General features: G+C 53.2%; 1 protein-coding gene across 1 annotated transcript; it reads right to left on the bottom strand.

Moving 5' to 3' along the window:
* Positions 1-2,921: 2,921 nt before the first annotated feature.
* CKM (creatine kinase, M-type) lies at positions 2,922-12,149 on the bottom strand. Its single transcript, XM_004767604.3, has 8 exons — positions 12,004-12,149; positions 9,971-10,181; positions 8,878-9,032; positions 8,344-8,476; positions 5,449-5,620; positions 4,472-4,595; positions 3,946-4,135; positions 2,922-3,438 (listed from the first exon to the last, which is right to left on the bottom strand). The coding sequence occupies exons 2-8, from the start codon at positions 10,161-10,163 to the stop codon at positions 3,260-3,262; spliced, it is 1,146 nt and encodes a 381-aa protein (XP_004767661.1). The 5' UTR covers positions 10,164-10,181; positions 12,004-12,149; the 3' UTR covers positions 2,922-3,259.
* Between the last annotated feature and the right edge of the window lie 6,300 nt (positions 12,150-18,449).

Raw genomic sequence — 18,449 nt, 5'->3', positions numbered from 1 at the left:
GACACATGGAGCCCCTGTCTGTGGCGGGTACGGGATCGGACGCAAAACACGAGAGAAACCGTTGCTTTGCGGAGCCCAGAAGATAGTGGGAGGGGAGCCAGAAAAATGATGCTGGAGTTGGGCTTTGAAAGATGAGTAGGAGTTGACCGGGTTTGGGGTATGTCCGGGCAAAAGTCTGGGGATAGGAGTGCATGACGGGCCTTCAGAGAACCGTGGGTAATTTCCATGTGGCTGCTATCTTGGGGGTGGTGGAGAATTAGCAAGAGAATTGCTGTATTAGGACTCATAATCCTACACTGGAGAGAAAACATTCGTTTATGTTCCTTAATAGTATGGGGTGCCTGACTTCAGGTATGGCTGAATCCGGGCAGCCAGCCATCTCCTCTTGGCTTTTTTCCGTGTGATTTGAATAGTTTCAGCCAGTAGTTTTCATCAGACACTCCCTGATGGCAGTGATGACCCCAGCAGTTCCAACTGCTCCTCCCTTTGCCTAGTTTCTGCACCAGAAAGTTCCTCATTGCCAACTTTTGGCAAAAGTCCCAAGACAGACCCTTATTGGCACAGAGAAGTCATGTGACCATCCCTGACCCAGTCACTGGTGCTCAGAAGCAGCCAGACCCCTGCCTAGAGCTGGTAGTAGAGGGGCTCCTCAGAGGAAAGTCAAGGTGTCTTTAGCCAGAGGAAGGAAATAGAAGCTCAACAGAGCAAAGCAGTAGAGGGTGGGGGTTGCTCACACAGGGCCTCGTAGGCCAAAGGGCCAAAGTGAGTGAGCTGGGCTTTTATCCAAGGGCACGAGGGAGCCATGGAGGGTTGTATGCAGAGAAGAGGCTTAGCATGCTGTGTTTCAAGTGCCCACTTGGGACATGGTACAGTCAACCCGTGTCTTGTGTTCTTCCTGGGGCTGACAGCAAAGTCAAATGAGAAATGACGAGTGGTAGAAACTGAGTGGTCAGTGTTGAAAAATTCAGGGTTTCGGGCAGAACCATGTTACTGTCTTATGAGTGAGACCAGAATAGGGATCTGCTGAAAGGTGTCTCTACTGAGTCAGGTGGCGGGCACCAACCAACTCTGGAAATCTCAATCCCTAAGGACTTCTTGTGTGCCCAGCCCTGTGCCGGGGACATAGTGGTGGCCAGAACAGCCCCAGTCGTGCCCTCCAGGGGGCTCAGCTGGATTTAGCTGCATCAGTGATGATCCAAAGTGGGAAGGGCTGAGGGGGGCGGGGCAGAGGCTAGGGAAGTCCAAGAGTGCATGTCCCAGTCAGGGAGGGCTTCCTGGAGGAGGAACATCCCAGCTGCCCCTGGGAGAATATGAACAGCTAGCTAGACATGGCGGTTAGGGGGTTTATGTTCTAGGCAGACGGAACAGCTTGTACGAATCCTGGGAAGCAGGAGAGTGAGAGTACAGCAAATCGCATAAAATTCGCAGTGAGAAGAGTCTGGGAGAGATGAGGCTGAGATGCTGGCAGGGCCCTGAAGGTCGTGGAGAGGGGCCCAGGCTTTCTTCCAAGAACACTGGGGAGCCATGGCGAGCTTGTAAACAAGGGAGAGGCAAGGACAGGTTTATGCTGCGAAGGGAGGAAAGGAGACAGGTCAGGAGGGTAGGAAGGAGGTCGGAGAGGGACAGAGGTGGGAAGAGAAGGGGCACATTTAGGGCTTATGAGGCAAGATGGGCAGGACAGGCATGGTCGCTGATGGTCAGATTTGGCTCCGACAGTCCCACTGGAGCGCCTGTGGTCTGTGGGGCCTCGAGGGTGGGGTGGGGGGGTGGAGCTGGGGTTAGTGAAGCAATCTTCACTTGGGGCAGTGTTGTAAAGGACATCCTGACATCTGAGAGGTCTAGTCTTTCTCTCCTAGCCTTGCCGTTTCGGTACTCTCTCTGGGAACGCTTGGGGACATCCCCTGGCCTCAGTTTACCCTCTGTAAAATAGAGCACATCTCTTGATCTCTAAGGGCCCTTTACCTGGGTGATTTCAGGTTTGAAAAAGTGCCTCCTCCAGGTACCTGGGGCTCCGCCTTCCACTTACTCCAGCTCACATTTCTTTCTGAAACCTTGGTCTCTTTCTGAGGCCAGCCTCCTGGCAGATGGGGGCCTCGAGGTATTGGGTCGAGTAGAGGTGATTGATGTGGCCAACACCCAATACGTGTTCAGATGCTTCCCGACTGCCATTACCTGCCCCTCCCACGGCCCCTCCCCACCTGCTTCCTAGGACCCAGCTTTTCAAGGCTCTCCAAAGGTGGATCCCTCAAGACTTCAAGGGAACGCTCTGAGCCAAGCCCCAGCCCTGGGGCCGGGGGTGGGGGGGGGGGGGGGAGCATGGGCAAAGACGTTAAGGTGGGAATCGAGGGTGTAAGGAGCAAGAGCGTAGAGAGGAATAATGGGGAAGGAACTGGAAAGATGCGCCTTCAGCCAGTGGTGCGCAAATGCACCTCTTGGAAAAGCGCAAACCATAGGGGCGCGTTCTAGGAGATGTGGGGAGCGATGTCGGGTTCAGGAGCAACGAAAAGGAAGTTTAAAGGACTGGTCGCCGCTGTCGAGGGATGAAGTGAGAACACACAGAAGGAGGCCCGCGACGGACAGAATGAGGTATATGTGATGAGATGCACGGTAGGTCTCACACTGGCGTCCCAGGGGACAAATTCAAGTCTCAGACGTTTGGTTTGGCTTACGTTTCTCCCCCATGGGCACCCTGTGTTTGAGATCTGAGTATGCGTGATGGGGAGCTCAGGTTGGGAAGGGGGCTGCACGACTCTGGGTCTCAGATTTCCTCATAGGACCGTATCGGAATGAATTAGACGGTTCACTAACTTTGCCTTATTTTAGAGATGGGATATAACGGGGAAGGCAAGCCCCTTCGAGGTCGCGCAGCGGCCGACGGCAAACGTCCCACCTCCTGCTGCTCAGTAACTTTCGCACAGAAGTTAGGGCCACCATTGCTTTTATTTGTTGCTTTGGGTGTAGAAAAAGCAGGAACTCCAGATGTGTCGGCGAGCCCTCCGTTAGCCAGAGCTCCTGGTGGTGGGCGGAGCTCTGGGAAAAGGAGGGGAAGGTGTGAGGAGGTTCCTCATTGGCCAGATGGCTTCAGAAGCTGAAGCCCGTTCGTTGGAACTCCGGTTGGGAATGGAATTCCGAGATGGTTGGATAGAGCCCCCAGGTGGCCGAACCCCTCTAAGTGGAGCTGGTGGAGGGTGGACCCCCGACAGGCGGAGTCCTCCCTTTGGCTGGGGCTCCAGCAGTCGGCGGCGAGCGGACCCGACGCCTATTTCTGGGCGGGGATCATGTCATCGATGGACTGGCCCTTTTCCAGCTTCTTCTCCATCTCCACCATGAGCTTCACACCGTCCACCACCAGCTGCACCTGTTCGACTTCGGACGAGCCCAGCCGATCCGCGTTGGATATGTCGAACACTGAGCCCACAGCAGCTGTGTCCACACCGCCTGCAGGAGCAGAAGGCAGGGGCATAAGCAGGGAGCAGAGGTGCAGGAGTGGGGCCCAGGATGCGGCCCCCGTGCCAGCGGAGACGGCTGCACGTACTGGGCGCCTACTGTGTAACCGGTTACGTGCATTGAGTCTCCTAAATGTCCATTCGTGGGCTCACGTCTCCGGCTAATTTAGATACCTCTCCCCTCAACCATCCAACATGAAAATACAGCCCTGCGGCTAAGAGCGAGTTCCGGAGCCCGGCCGTCTGGGGTTGAACCCTGACCGTCCTCTCCTTTACACATGGGAAACCGAGGGCCCTAGGGGGCAGGGGACATCCACAATGTCATGACGTCCTATTGATTCCTATGAGATAAAGCGTGCTGACGCCCATTTACAGAGGAAGAAACTGAGGCCCACGGAGGGGTAGCCCTGGTCCCCCCAGAACCCGCATGGATGCCCCGCCTTCCCCTTCCGCACAGGGCCCGCCCCCGACGCCGCGGCAAGCGGAGGCAGAGCCGCACCTGTGCCGCGCTTCTGCAGGCGCAGACGGGTGAGGATCTCCTCGAACTTGGGGTGCTTGCTCAGGTGCGCCAGCTTGACATGCACGCCTCCACGCAGTCCGGTGCCCAAGTTGGACGGGCAGGTGAGCACGTAGCCCAAGTGCTCGTTCCACATGAAGGGGTGGCCGGCTTTCTTGAAGATCTCCTCAATCTGAGGTAAGGGGAGAGGACTGGGGTCAGCGCCAGCGGGCGCCCCAAATACACCCGCAACCGGGACGGGGTTGGGCGGAAGACAGGGTGAGGACGTGGGTGGGGGGTGGGTTGGGAAATTGCCAGCGCTCAGCTTCTGAAGGGAAGGGCCGGACCACCCAGGTGGTGCAAGATGCGGAGGGGGCTGGGCTTGAGGACGCTTCGGAAGCGCGTTCTTAGGGGCGGGGCTTGCGCATAGGGTGGAGCCGGGTTGCCCCGGGGGGCGGAGCCCTGAGAGGCGGGCGGGGCGTTCCAGGTCGGGTTGTCCCAGGTCCGCCGCGAGGGCCAGGCTCCATACCTTCTGCAGCCCCACGCAGAAGCGGCGGAAAACCTCCTTCATGTTGCCCCCCTTCTCCATGGAAATGACTCGGAGGTGGTCCTCCTCGTTCACCCACACCAGGAAGCTCTTGTTGTCATTGTGCCTAGTGTGGGGCAAGAGGAGGCCAGGGCATCAGCTCCGCGTGGCCACCCCACTCCCGGCCTCTCGAAAACACCCCCACCGCTAGGGGGCAACGGGCCGGAGGAGTTTCGGGTGGTGGCACCCGTTCCTCAAAGTCGCAGAAGCTTTACCCCCATAGACCCGAACGTCATCGAATCTGAGGAATCGCCAATCTAATTAGGATCAAAGGTTTTTAGGGTCTTAAGTCTGAACAGCATTAAATTACAGACGCTTAGAATCTCAGAATCTTTGAAGAACAGAAGCTGGGAGTCCGAATTGACAAATCTTGGAAATCCTACATCTGGTCTCAGGGACCAACCTTGCCTTCACCTTGTGACGTGTCAGAAATAGAGGCTTAGAGCCATAAAACATTTAGATCTGGAAATGTCTGAAACCACGGAATCACAGAACCTGGAATTAGTGGAATCTGAGAACCTAAAAATACTCAAAATCTTGGAACCTTAGAATCATTCCATCTGTATATCTTGGAACTCAGACTCTCCAAATCATCTGAGACCTAAGTTTTCAAAACCTTTGAAAATCTTTCGCTATCAGAATTGGGGATTCAAAGGTTCATAGAAAGTAACTATAAGCAGCCGTAAACGATAAAACTAATAGCCAATGTTGGGCACTTACTATATCCTAGACACTGTTTTCATTACTGCTCTCCATTTTACAGATGGGGAAACCAGGGCAGAGAAATGTTAAAATAATGTGCCCAAGGTCACACAGGGGTGGAAGGCAAGGTCACTTTTCTGGGGATGCCTGGAAACATCGTCATTTTTATGGTGTTAGCTTTGGCAGAGGAATGGGGAGGCTGGCAGAGGGGACCTCACCAGATGCCACGGGCGTCGGGCCAGTCCCGGGCCATGCCAGAGGCCAGCAGCAGTGGGGACACGGGCTTGTCGAACAGGAAGTGATCGTCAATGAGTTGCTGCTGCTCCTGCTCGGTCATGCTCTTCAGAGGGTAGTACTTCCCCTTGAACTCGCCTGTCAGGCTGTTGAGGGCTAAGGGGGGGCCACACAAGGGAGTGGTCAGCAGCCTGCCCACCACAGCCTGGGCACAGAGGCCGGGGGCTTGGTCCGGTGGATGTGCTAATGGCATCTGAACACTAGGGTGAAACCCAGATTTTGCATAGAATCTCCCCTTCCTTGACCTTCACATCCATTCACCTGTGACCAACCGTGTGCTGAAGCCCCTCCAGTTGGCCAACAAGATGGACAGTCAACATGTTAGGAACTTGGGAAGCCATCCGTAAAAATTATTAAAAAATAGCATATTTAGGGGTGGCTGCGTGGCTCAGTGGGTTAAGCCTCTGCCTTCGGCTCAGGTCATGATCCCAGAGTCCTGGGATTAAGCCCTGCCTCAGGCTCTCTGCTCTGCAGGAAACCTGCTTCCTCCTCTCTCTCTGCCTGCCTCTCTGCCTGCTTGTGATCTCTGTCTGTCAAATAAATAAATAAAATCTAAAAAAAAAAATGTTATTATTAAAAAAATAGCATATGTAGTATTTGTTTATATTCATATATAGAATAAATGTATATATTTATATACACATTAGACACTTCAATACAGTGTATTATATAATGCTATATATCACATACTTTATACTATATTATATTGTTAAAAATAATTTATCTAGGAGCGCCTGGGTGGCTCAATTGGTTAAGTGACTGCATTCAGCTGAGGTGGTGATCCTGGAGTCCTGGGAACGAGTCCCACATCAGACTCCCTGCTTCTCCCTCTGACCCTCCTCACTCTCATGCTCTCTCACTCTCCCTCCCTCTCCCAATCTCTCTCTCTAATAAAAAACTAAAATCTTAAAAAAAAAAATTTGTCTAGGGGCACCTGGCTGCCTCAGTCGGTAGAACACACAACCCTTGATGTCAGGGTCATGAGTTTGAGCCCCATGTTGAGCATGAAGCCTACTTAAAAAATAATAATAATTTATGTAAACTTCCAGTTAAATAAACTATATTTTAAAACAAGTAATAGGCGGCATCTGAGTGGCTCAGTCAGTTAAGCATCTGACTCTTGATTTCAGCTCAGGTCGTGATCTCAGGGTTGTGAGATCAAGCCCTGCACTGGGCTCTGTGCTGGGTGTGGAGCCTGCTTAAGATTCTCTCTCTGGGGTGCCTGGGTAGCTCGGTGGGTTAAAGCTTCTGCCTTCGGCTCAGGAAATGATCCCAGGGTCCTGGGATTGAGCCCCAAGTTGGGCTCTCTGCTCGGCAGGGAGCCTGCTTCCTCCTCTCTCTCTCTCTTTCTGCCTACTTGTGATCTGTCAAAAAAAAAAAAAAAATTCCCTCTCTCTGCCCCTCTCTCTCTCTCTAAAAATAAATAAATAAAGTTTTTTAAAAACCCACAGGTAGTAAATATTCAAAATGGCTACTTCCTAATTATTTTATTGCATCTTTATTATCTATGTTCTTGAAGATTTTTCGTCCCTATCTGATGATGGGGATCCCAAGTACCGAGGTGCATCGCTTCCCATCTCTCTATGACATCATGTTCATAGCTTAAAATTGGTCATGGTAGGAGAATTTACACCTTGGAAACTGGCAGTCGATGCAAATTGAGGCTGGTTTTTTGGTTTCCTTGGTTGGGGGGGGGGTTGTTTGTTTTTGTCTTTGTTTTGCTGGGTGTTAAACATTTACTAGAAACAAGGGACTTGAAAGGCCTAATGATTCTACCGCTCAAACCTACCCATTCTTTCTCTACATCCCACTGTCTACCCTTCACCCCAGAGCCTGGACCACTGTGGTTGCCCCTTACAGTCTCTCTGCTCCTACCTCTGCCCACAGTCTGTTCCCCACTCAACAGCCAGAGGACTCCATGAAATTCTATGGACTTACTCTTCTCACCATCCTCCCAAGGTTCCCATCTCTCTCAGAGTCAAAGCCAAAGCCCTCCAGACAGCCCACAAGGCTCTGCACAGCCTAGCCACCCATATCCCTCTGACACATCTCCTCCCCTGGTCCACTCAGCTCCAGCCACACTTTTCCACCTCAGGGCCTTTGCACTTGCCACTCCACCTGCCTGGAATTCTTCAGGTTCCTTCTTGTCAATCAGGTCTCAACCCTTTCTTTCTTTCTTTCTTTTTTTAAAATTTAATTTATTTAATTGAGAGAATGAGAGAGAGAGCGAGCACGAGAGAAAGGCAGGTCCGACGGAGAAGCAGATTCCCTGCTGAGCAGGGAGCCCTATGCGGGACTCAATCTTGGGACTCCAGGATCACGACCTGAGCCAAAGGCAGTCGCTTAACCAACGGAGCCGCCCAGGCATCGCTCAACCTTTCATTTCTAGGAGAGCTCCTCCCAGTCATACCGAGATGCACCTTTGTATTTTGGCTACATGGCATGTTGGAATTCATCATTCTTTTGTTGGTTTCTTGGTTTCCTCTTATCTCCCCACCAGGCTGACAGCTCTGTGAGAGCGTGATCTTGTCCATCTTATTCATCACGGGAGCCCTAGCTCCCTACGCAGGACCATAAGAACCGCAAATGTTTGCTGGCTGGCTGGCTGGCTGGCTGGACCGATGGAGGTCAGGACCCCGATACCACTGAGGGTCTGCGTGGTTGTGCGCTGGGTGCCTTGTCAGCGCCCCCTGGCTTCCACCAGGGGTAATGCTGCCGGCCGTCACTCACCCAGCACCCATGACTTACCAAGCTCTTTCCATGGAGGAGCGGAGCCAGAGTGGGGTGGTCCCAAGGGTGGGCGGGGTGGGGGTTCTCACCTTCCACGGAGAGTTTCTCCACAGCCCGGCGCTCGCCCCGGGAGCAGTGGGGAGGCAGGGTGTAGCCCTTGATGCTGCGGCCCGTGCGGACGCGGCTGCTGAGTACATAGTTGGGGTCCAGGTCGTCTCCACCCTGGAGGGCAGGAGGGTGGTCAGGGCTGGGCATGCTCCCAGTTCCAACTCTCTGCTACTTCCTTTGGCTCCTTCTTGTCCCCAGGCTTCTCCCACCGCCACCCTGGTTCTGCCTCTCCCCTCTCTGTCTCTTTCCATCCTTCTCCCAGCTCCTCGTCTGTCCCTCTTTTTCCCTCCATACATCTCTTTCCCCATCTTTGTCCCTGCTTCCTGTTTCTCTTCATCTCCTTCCCTGTCTCTCCTCCCATCTGACTCTCCTTGCTCTGTCCTCGGTCTCTCTGTCTTCTGTGCCTCGCTGTCCCTCTTTCCCTCCCCTCCGTCTCTGTCTCTCTGAATGCTCCTTCCCATGTACGTCCTTCCCTCTCTCTCCCCTGTCCCTCCCCTGGCCTGGGGACAGCTGACCTTGAGGTTCTCGTGGTTGAGGTCGGTCTTGTGCTTGTCAGTGGGTTTGTAACCCCCGTGCCGGTCTTGGATGATGGGGTCAAAGAGATCCTTGAACACCTGGTAGGATTCCTCGTCACCGGCCACACAGCCCACGGTCATGATGAAGGGGTGACCTGGGGGTTCAGGGTGAGGTCAGAGGTGCTTGTCCCCAGCAAGGATCAGAGGTGCTTGTCCCCAGCAAGGAAGGCCCGGGCTCCTGGATCCAGTGTAGACTGTATGTGTGTGTGCACGTGTGTGTGTGTGTGTGTGTGTGTGTGTGTGTGTGTGTGTGTCTTGGCAGGTTCTCATTCAAGACCTCTGGGTCAGAACTACAGAGGATAAGGGTTGGTTGGACAGAGAGGGAAGGCTGGGAGAGATCAAGGGGATATCTGGGCTGAGGGAAAGGTGCTGGAGGCAGGGCAAAGGAGAAAGTCTTAGGGGCCCAGTTATAAAGTACCAAAAATATTACCACTTCAGAGTCCCCAAATCACGGACTCTTCCTTCACTGAAAAACTTTCAGAAACATATTAGACTATCGGCTCCCACGGATAATAAGAGACTTGAAAGACCCTCGTATTCCCAGATGGGGAAACAGAAGCCCAGAGAGAGGGGGCATCGCTCCTCAATCACACAATGAGTTGGAGGCTAGAACCCCCCTCGGGGCTCTGGTGTCCTTGGAGAAAGAACCAGGGCACCAATGACACCCCCTGCCAGACCCTGAGCGCATGCTTCGTCCTCAGCCCTGCTCCAAGCCCTGTAGGTGCGCTGACTCTGTTTTCATGACGTGGGTGCCCATTTTTCAGATGTGGAAACTGAGGCCCTCAGGAGATGGAATGATTTTTTCACATCTTACTTGTGTGCATTTGTGAGGGGTTGGCCACGTGCCGGGGCCCGTCTCGAGCCCTTCATACATGTAGCCTTATTTGCTTCTCACAACAGCCCCTCGAGCATAGCCTCCATCTTCCAGACGGGAAAATGGAGGCCTGTGAAGGTGGGACCAAGGCGTGGCAGGCAGCCTCCGGAGCCCCCACCCCACCTGAGTCTCTATCCACACTCCAGCAAGGAGGCTCACCTGGGTTGTCCACACCAGTCTGGATGACATCGTCCAGGGTGAAGCCGGATGGAGTCTCCTTGTCCCGCAGCTTCTTGTAGAGCTCCGGGGTCAGCACCTTGGCCATGTGGTTGTTGTGCTTGCTGAGGTCGGGGTACTCCTCCTCAGGCTTGTAGTTCAGCTTGAACTTGTTGTGGGTGTTACCGAACGGCATGGTGGCGGCGTGGGGGGCCTGGTGGGCAAGGGCGGGTTGCAGGGGGGAAGGTTAACTTGCCTCCAGCAGAGGCCAACAAGGGAACAGAGCAAGGCTTTGGGGTCAGAGCCAGTCCTGACTCAGGTGCTGTGTGACTTGGAACAAGAAGGGTCTTGTCTCTGAGTCCCTGTGACTTGACGGGATGCATGGGGACTCTGGGTCAGATATCAGCTCGGCCACATACAATAAGCTGTGTGACCTTGGTGACTCAGCTTAACCTCTCTGTGCCTCAGATTACTCATGTGTACAGTGGGGGTCACAGGAGCCCTCATCTCAGGGGCTTAAAGGAGTTCCTGTACATTAAGCGCTTGGGAGAGTCCTGGCACACAATAAGCATTATTTTGCTTAGCTATTATTATGATTATCATCGCTATTATTTTAAAGGTCTGTGTGAGGAGCTGGGGGGAAGGTGGAGGTGTGGCTGAGAATGAGTGTGTGAGCAGAGAAGGGACATTCTCTCCATGAAGCTTCTGCTTAGTTAGGGGATGAGGAGCAGGGCAGAAGGGAAGGCTGGGTAGCCAGACCCTCTCTTTACTGACAACTCTGGCAGGTCTTAGTTGAGAAGGAAAGCCCAGTCTCCGGGGTCATCAGAGCTGGGTTCGAATCTTGCCTGTGCCAAATCCCCTGCTGTGGGACCTCAAGCCAGGTGCTCAGCCTCTCTGAGCCTCCTTTGCCTAGAAACTGAGCTTGGGCCCGGGGGTTGCCAAGAAGAGTCTTCTGGTACAGGGACGTGGCAGGCTGAGCACACGTCCTCACATGGAGCTGGGTCTTGCTTCCTCGAGGGATGGTTGCCGTGACGGTTATTATTAGTTTAATCCATAAGACCCAGGAAGGAGGAGGAGGGATGCTTCAGTGGTGGTGGTGGTGGTGGGAGTGGGAGGTCGCTGGCAGCTCCAGGGACAGGAATCAGGTAGAATGGTAGAAAGGAAATGGGGGTGGTGGTGCAGGGTGAGCTGAAGCCTGAGGCATCAGGCCTGGGCAGATGGAATTCACCAGAAGAAACCTCGTTGGAGCTACTCTCCAGGGCTGGGGATTATTTATAGAGTCTGGCCTCTCCTTCTCCCCTCCCCAGCTGCTGCCCCCCCTACACCCTCCTCACATTCCTGGGGCTCCATTTGCACCAAGTCAGCAGCCTGGAGACAGGTGGGCCGGAGTGGCCGGGAGGACACGCATCAAGGCCTCTGGGCTCAAGGACTTCCAGCCCAGAAACCCCCCTTTGGGGTGTCCCACCCCCAGCCTGCAAGAGGTGCATTCACAGAGGGTGCTGAGGCAAGCTGGGGGAGTCCCAGAGCCACACAACCCCCCAGATCACACCATAAATAGAGTCACACACCCGATTCCAAGCCCGGGGACACACCCAGGATACAGGCAGCCATGCAGGTGCCACAGAAAGTCAGATGCAAGGTCACAACGTCGTGTGGGAACAACTGGGGACACGCAGAATTGCAAATGCAGTGACCCCGCAGACAGATGACAGACCCCTCCCACTGGGCTTCCAGCACCCAGCGCAGCGCTGGGGACAAGCCATCACAAACACAGGCCCAGCCTGAAGCCCCACGCAGGGGTGACAGCTGGCAGCTGCTGAGACTCCTTTTGTCTCCAAGATCCCTCCCCATGACCTCGTGCCACAGACCAGGGGTCTCACAGGTGGAGGGGACCCCCACATGCACGGTCTACCTTCCCACCCACTGACCCGCCTGCATGGAGGAGGATATGGGGCAGACTCCCAGGACCGGACCAGCTGCTGGCCCCATGGGGGCCCCAGTCTGTACCCCGCCCTGACTCCCACCCCCGGTGGTACCTGGCTGGGCTGTGCGGAAAGGGGCTGTCTGTATCCCGGAGGCGAGACTGACCCAAAGGAAGGGCCCGCAGCCCCGGCCTTATATAGGGGGGCCGGGCTGTGCTACTGGCTGGGAGGGGCTGCCCCCAGGGAAGGGAACCAGAGGGCAGCTGAGCCTCTCACCTCCCTGCCCGGGAACTGTGCCCACCCTGAACCCAGGCATACCTCACGCCCAGCCCCATGGCCTTGTATGGGCTGCTGCAGGGGCTGAGCCCAGCCCCCTTTCCCCCATCAACTTGATTCCCCCACCAAGTGCTGAGTCGGGCTGGCAGGGACTGCTGGCCCCCTGCCCAGGACACAAGACCCTGGTAGGGGACGTCCCAGGCACGTAGAAACCACTCCACTAGGCCACCAGACCCTCCTGGGCTGGCCAGGCCTCTCCTCAGCCCCCAGTGGCCTTGACCTGGATAAACAGCAGGTCCTGAGCCCCGGCCCTGGGGAAACCTTGCAATAGTCCCACTACTGGGGAGCACTTGGCCAAAGCCCAGGACTGAACGCTGAAGAGCCTGACCCTAGAAGCCCGTGTTTGGACGCACTTTCCTCCTCGGGAGCGAGTGGGAGGGAAACGGAGGGTTGCCAGAGCTGGGAGATTCAAGCTCAAGGCCAGGGCTGGAGGTGGTGGTCGCCCTCCCCACTCCAGTCGGGCGGCAGGCTGAGGCGGAGAGACTTCCCGGGGGTTTGGGGGGGGGGGGGCAGGGAGGGACTCATTCTGGAAGAGCGCTTATTTTCAGAGGGCGCTTCGCTGTCGCCTTTGCGAAGACCTAGACCCGAGGTGCTGGGGCTGGTGGGGGGCAGGCAGGGACAGGTGTTGCGGGGGTGGGGTCGCCACGTGTCCGGGTTAATTATAACCAGGCGTGTCGGGTGTCCCTGGCCTCGCCTCCTTACAAGGGCAGCCGCCGTCCAGGGAGGCCTCCCCCGCCCGCAGCGGAAGGGGGCTGGGCGGCGGCTCGGGTCAGAGCAGAGCACCGGCAGGACTCCCGACTCGCGCACCTCCAGATCCGGGCGGAGCAGGAGCTCTCGACGGGGACGTGGACCTCAGGGGCTGAAGAGGGCATTCCGTGCACGCGGGGACGGGGACGGCTAGAGGAAGCCGTATCCTCTGCCTGGGGGGCGCCGAGATTGCAGGGCAAGCCAGGAGAGTCCATGGGGCAGGAGGAGTCCAGGGAGCGCCCAGGATTACAATCGAGAAGAGACCAGCCTTTTCCCTCTGAGGTTCCTCCCTCCTTTCGGGTCTCCCCCCATTTCCGCATTTCTTCCCAGGCAGTTGGGGTCTGATCTAGGGAAAGGGGGCCCTTCCTGCCTTTCCCCAGATTCCTGGTTGGGAGGAAGTGCTTAGAAAGGGTGATCAGGGGAGATCTCTCCACCCACTGTTCCTTCCCACCAAGATCAGAGTGGCAAAGTTCTCCTTCGTGGCTAGGGAAAAGGAGGCTCTAGTTCTAAAAGGAACTAGAATAGAATAGAGAGGCATGTATCATTTCAACAATTCTTTTTTTTTTTTTTTTTTTTTTTTTTTTAAAGATTTTATTTATTTGTCAGAGAGAGAGCAAGCGAGAGCGAGCACAGGCAGACAGAGTGGAAGGCAGAGTCAGAGGGAGAAACAGGCTCCCTGCGGAGCAAGGATCCCGATGTGGGACTCGATCCCAGGACGCTGGGATCATGACCTGAGCCGAAGGCAGCTGCTTAACCAACTGAGCCACCCAGGCGTCCCCAACAATTCTTTATTTTTTAAAAAAAGATTTTATTTATGTGAGAGAGCATGCTCAAGAGTACAAGCGGGGGGAGGGGGGGAGGAGAGGGAGAAGCAGGTTCCCTGCTGGGCAGGGAGCCTGACTCAAGGCTGCTGCGTTCCAAGACCCTGGGATAGTGACCCGAGCCAAAGGCAGAGGCATAACCAACTGAACCACCCAGGCACCCCAGCAACTCTTTATTAAGCACTTATGGGGGACACAGCAGAAAACAAGACAGTTGGTCCCATGGAGATGACACTGGAGTGAGTAAAAACACATAAATATGTGCTGTCATGGTGGGGTTATTAGGGCTTTGGTAGAAAATCAAAGAGAGTAAGGGGTCCCCCTAACCAGGCCTCTCAGGGGAGTGAAATCTGAGCGGAGACCCAAGGGAGAGGTAAGAGCCAGCCATGTGAGGATCTGGAAGGGAAACAGCAGGTGCAAAGGCCCTGAGGTGGGAGTGGCTTGGCAAACCTGAGCAACAGGGAAGAAGCTGGAAAGCTGGATCAGATGGGGGAGAGCAGAGAGTGGGAGGAAGATGAGGGATAGGAAGTGACCTGTAAGACCATGAAGGAGATTCCATCCCACTGCAAATGAATGGGAGCCCCTAAGGGCTGTGAACAGGGGAGACAGGATCCAGCTCAGCCCACCCCTCTGGAGCCCACATAGCCACTCATGGGGACATTTGACATTCCTTTTGGCCATAGAGCATAGGAAGCACTTCCTGTGTTTGGGGAGTTTCCCACCCTATGACAGTCTCCTTTAGAGAAGCCAAAAAGGACAGGAACTCAGTTTCCCAGAATCCCTTACAGCAATATTCCAGTCATGTTGACCTGGGCTGAGGGGCCCAAACACTCCAGCAGAACCTTGGGTCATGAGCTCTACTCCTTTATCTTCTTTGAGTCTCATAGAAACAGCTGGTCTCAGGGAGCCAAGACCCTCATAGAGTATGTTCATTCCAACCTCCAACCCTCCAAAGCCATCTGTCTCCAAGGCCTGTTCATCTTTCCTCCTACCCTAGCTCAAGACCTCCTCCACAATCCCCTTCTGCCCTAGCCTCCTCTCTGATCCGACTTAGTCTGTCTCCTCCCACCTATTTCCTACATTTCTGACCACTCCCGCTAGAACCTGCTATGGTTCCCCAGTGCCCTCAGGATCAATGAGTATTTGTTGACTAAGGAAATAACAGTAGACTTATCAATTGGAAACCCCTCCAACCAGCTTATGCAGAAAGGGCCTTACTACCAGATATTAGGTGCTAACAAGAAGCATGCTCTGGGCTAGGTCACCAGGAACATCTCTTGTCCCTAGAACCACGCTCCCTTTGGATAGTTGGACATGCCAGAAAGAGGCTAGCATGGACGGTGAGAAGCCACTCCAGTCTCCACCTTGACTGTTAAGTATTATGTCAAGTACAATGCTAAGTGCTTTACAAATATTAACTCATTCAACACTGCCAATGATAAAGCTCAGAAAGATAAAATAACCTGCCCAAGGTCACGCAGCAGGAAAGGGATGAGCTAGGACTCAAAGTGGCAGAGGGCTGCCAAGAGTGGGTTCAGGCTTTGGTGAAGACAATTTACAGGCCTCTCAGCAAAGTCATATTGTCATCCTAGAGTCTCTTTCAAGATGGGTCTCCAGGCCCTGACAATTTGTACCTCCTTCCCCATGACCCCTTCATCACCTTGGCTGTCTGGCTTCAGGGCTCAAGACCTTATGTGTATTAAACAGTTTACTTCCCCAGCAGTCCTCTGAGGCGGATACTGCAAATTTTACAGATCAGAAAAGTGAAGCCCAGAGAGGTCAAATCTCTTGCCCAGTCACACAGCTGGGAAACAACAGAACCAGACCGGACCACATAGTTAGTCCCTGAGTTTGTATTTCTCATCCCTCCCCAATCCTACTTCTTCCTGCTGAAGTCCCATTTTACAGATGATGGATGCAGAGGCTCAAAGAGGCAAGGAGTTGCCCAAGGTGACAGGCAGTATTCTAGAATTTCAGAGTCTGTACTCTTTTCACTTCCAAGCCCTGGTGTTACAGAGCAATCTTGCTCCCAAATCCTCCCTTTTATCCACCGCCTCCCCCGTCCCTGCCACTCCCCTAGGCATGAGGCTGCCCCCTGCAGGAGAGACCCTGGGAGGCAGCACTCAACCCCCAAAGCCCATCACCCCAGAATGCTCTTCTCACTCAACCTCAAAATGCCTCTCCCAATCCTGGCAGTCCATGATGCCAACTCATTCATGGAAGACAAATTATAAATCAAAGCCAGCCCCAGAACTGGAGAACCAGAAAGTCAGACTGTTGAGGACCTGTCCACTCCTTTTCCCCCAAGAGCAAGCCCACTGCAGACCTGTAATCAATTGGATGTCACACCCCCCCCCAATGGTAATGGTGATTGTGGGAAGATAGGCAAATGATATAGTCTTTCATGACTCCCCTCCAACCTCACTCCAGTCCCTCCAAATTGATCTTTACCAACATAGCTATACATTTTCCTCTAGGTGTTGCTTTAGCTGCATCTTAACCTCTCAATGTTGGTTTGGGGTTGTTTTTCATTCAATTATTTCAAATTCATCCTTTGTTTTGAAAATGTTCTATTTGGAGTGTATGGACAGTCACATTTATTAATATTGTAGTCTCTTGGGGGTGCCTGGGTGGCTCACTCAGTTAAGCATCCAATTCTTGGTTTCAGCTCAGGTCATGATCTCAGGGTTGTGAGATTGAGCCCCATATCAGGCTCTGCTGGGTGTGGAGCTTGGTTGAGATTCTCTCTCTCTCCCTCTGCCCCTCCCTGCCCAACCATACACTCTGTCTCTCTCTTAAAAAAAAAAAAAAAGTCTTTTAAATTATTTACCTCTTTATTGAGGTATAACTTACATACCACAAAGTGCCCTAATCGAGCCCCACATGGGGTTCCCTGCTCAGTGGAGAGTCAGCTTCTCCCTCTGTCTCTGCAACTCCCCCTGCTTGTTCTCACTCTCTCTGTGTGTCAAATAAATAAATAGGGGCGCCTGGGTGGCTCAGTGGATTAAGCTTCTGTCTTCGGCTCAGGTCATGATCTCAGGGTCCTGGAATCAAGACCCATGTCAGGCTCTCTGCTCAGCGGGGAGCCAGCTTTCCCCCTTCTTTCTCTCTGCCTGCCTCTCTGCCTACTTGTGAGCTCTCTCTGTCAAATAGATAAATAAAATCTTAAAAAATAAACAAAATAAATAAAATCCCCCCCTTTTTTTTAAGAATTAGGCTAGTGGGGCGCCTGGGTGGCTCAGTGGGTTAAAGCCTCTGCCTTTGGCTTAGGCCATGATCCCAGGATCCTGAGATCAAGCCCTGTATAGGGGGGTCTCTGCTCAGCAGAGAGCCTGATTCCTCCTCTCTCTCTACCTGCCTCTCTGCCTACTTGTGATCTCTGTCTGCCAAATAAATAAATAAAAATCTTAAAAAAAAAAAAGAGGGGCACTTGGGCCCCATATGGGTTAAAGCCTCTGCCTTCAGCTCAGGTCATGGTCCCAGGGTCCTGGGATCAAGCCCCACATCGGGCTCTCTGCTCGGCGGGGAGCCTGCTTCCCCCCCATCTCTCCCTGCCTGCCTCTCTGCCTACTTGTGATCTCTGTCTGTTGGATGAATAAATAAAGTCTTTTTAAAAATAAAAATAAAAATAAAAATAAATAAAATAAATTTAAAAAAAAGAATTAGGCTAATCTATAGATACTGCTTTGGAATAATTGCCAGGTGTCTTAGTCCATTCAGGCTGCTATAATACAGACAGGATGGCTTATAGAAAACAAATTTTTTGCTCATAGTTCTAGAGGCTGAAAGTCCCAGATCAGGGTGTTAACCTGGTCAAGCAAAAGACCTCTTCCAGAACACTGACTTCTTGTATCCTCACGTGGGAGGAGTGATGAGGGAAGTCTGTGGAGCCTCTTTTATTTTTTTTTTTTGTAAGATTTATTTATTTTTATTTGAGAGAGTGGGAAGGGAGAGAATCCCAAATAGGCCCCTCCCCCCTTGAGCAAGGAGCCTGATAAAGGGCTCAGTCTCACAACCCTAAGATCATGACCTGAGCTGAAACTAAGAGTTGGATGCTTAACCAACAGAGCCAACCAAGAAATTATATAAGACTAATGAGTCACAGACTTGTACCTGTGAAATCAATAATACATTATATGTTAATTAATTGAATTGAAATTTTAAAAATCCAGAAAAAATAAAAATAAAAAGAGTTGGACGCTTAACTGACTGAGCCACCCAGGCTAGGCTGGGTGCTGTCTGATTCAAACTGAATTTTGCTCAAATAAACCCTTACAATATGTTTTAAGCCTCAGTTCCTTTTTTTTTTTTTTTTTTTAATTTGTTTCACAGAGAGAGAGCACAAGCGGAGGGAGAGGGAAAAGCAGGTTCCTCACTGAGCAAGGAGCCGAATGTGGGACTCGATCCCAGGACCCTGAGATCATGACCTGAGCTGAAGGCAGATACTTAATTGACTGAGCCTCCCAGGCGTCTCCTCAAGTTTCTTTTTGAACATTGTGGGGTGGGGGCCGAAGAGAGGCAGCCACACAAGGGAAGCCTTTCTCATGCCTGAGTCAGTCAGTCCTGAAAGGAATCGTTCTCAGCCTCTGAAGATCTGGGGTCAGACCGGCAGGACCTTCGCTCTGCCATTGGCCAACGCAAGTCACATGACCACAC

The sequence above is a fragment of the Mustela putorius genome, unplaced genomic scaffold, assembly GCF_011764305.1.
Source record: "Mustela putorius furo isolate JIRA1106 unplaced genomic scaffold, ASM1176430v1.1 tig00000196_pilon_pilon_pilon, whole genome shotgun sequence".
Lineage (NCBI taxonomy): Eukaryota > Metazoa > Chordata > Mammalia > Carnivora > Mustelidae > Mustela > Mustela putorius.
The sequence above is the reverse complement of the archived record's forward strand: the minus strand, read 5'-3'. Positions and strand labels throughout refer to the sequence as shown.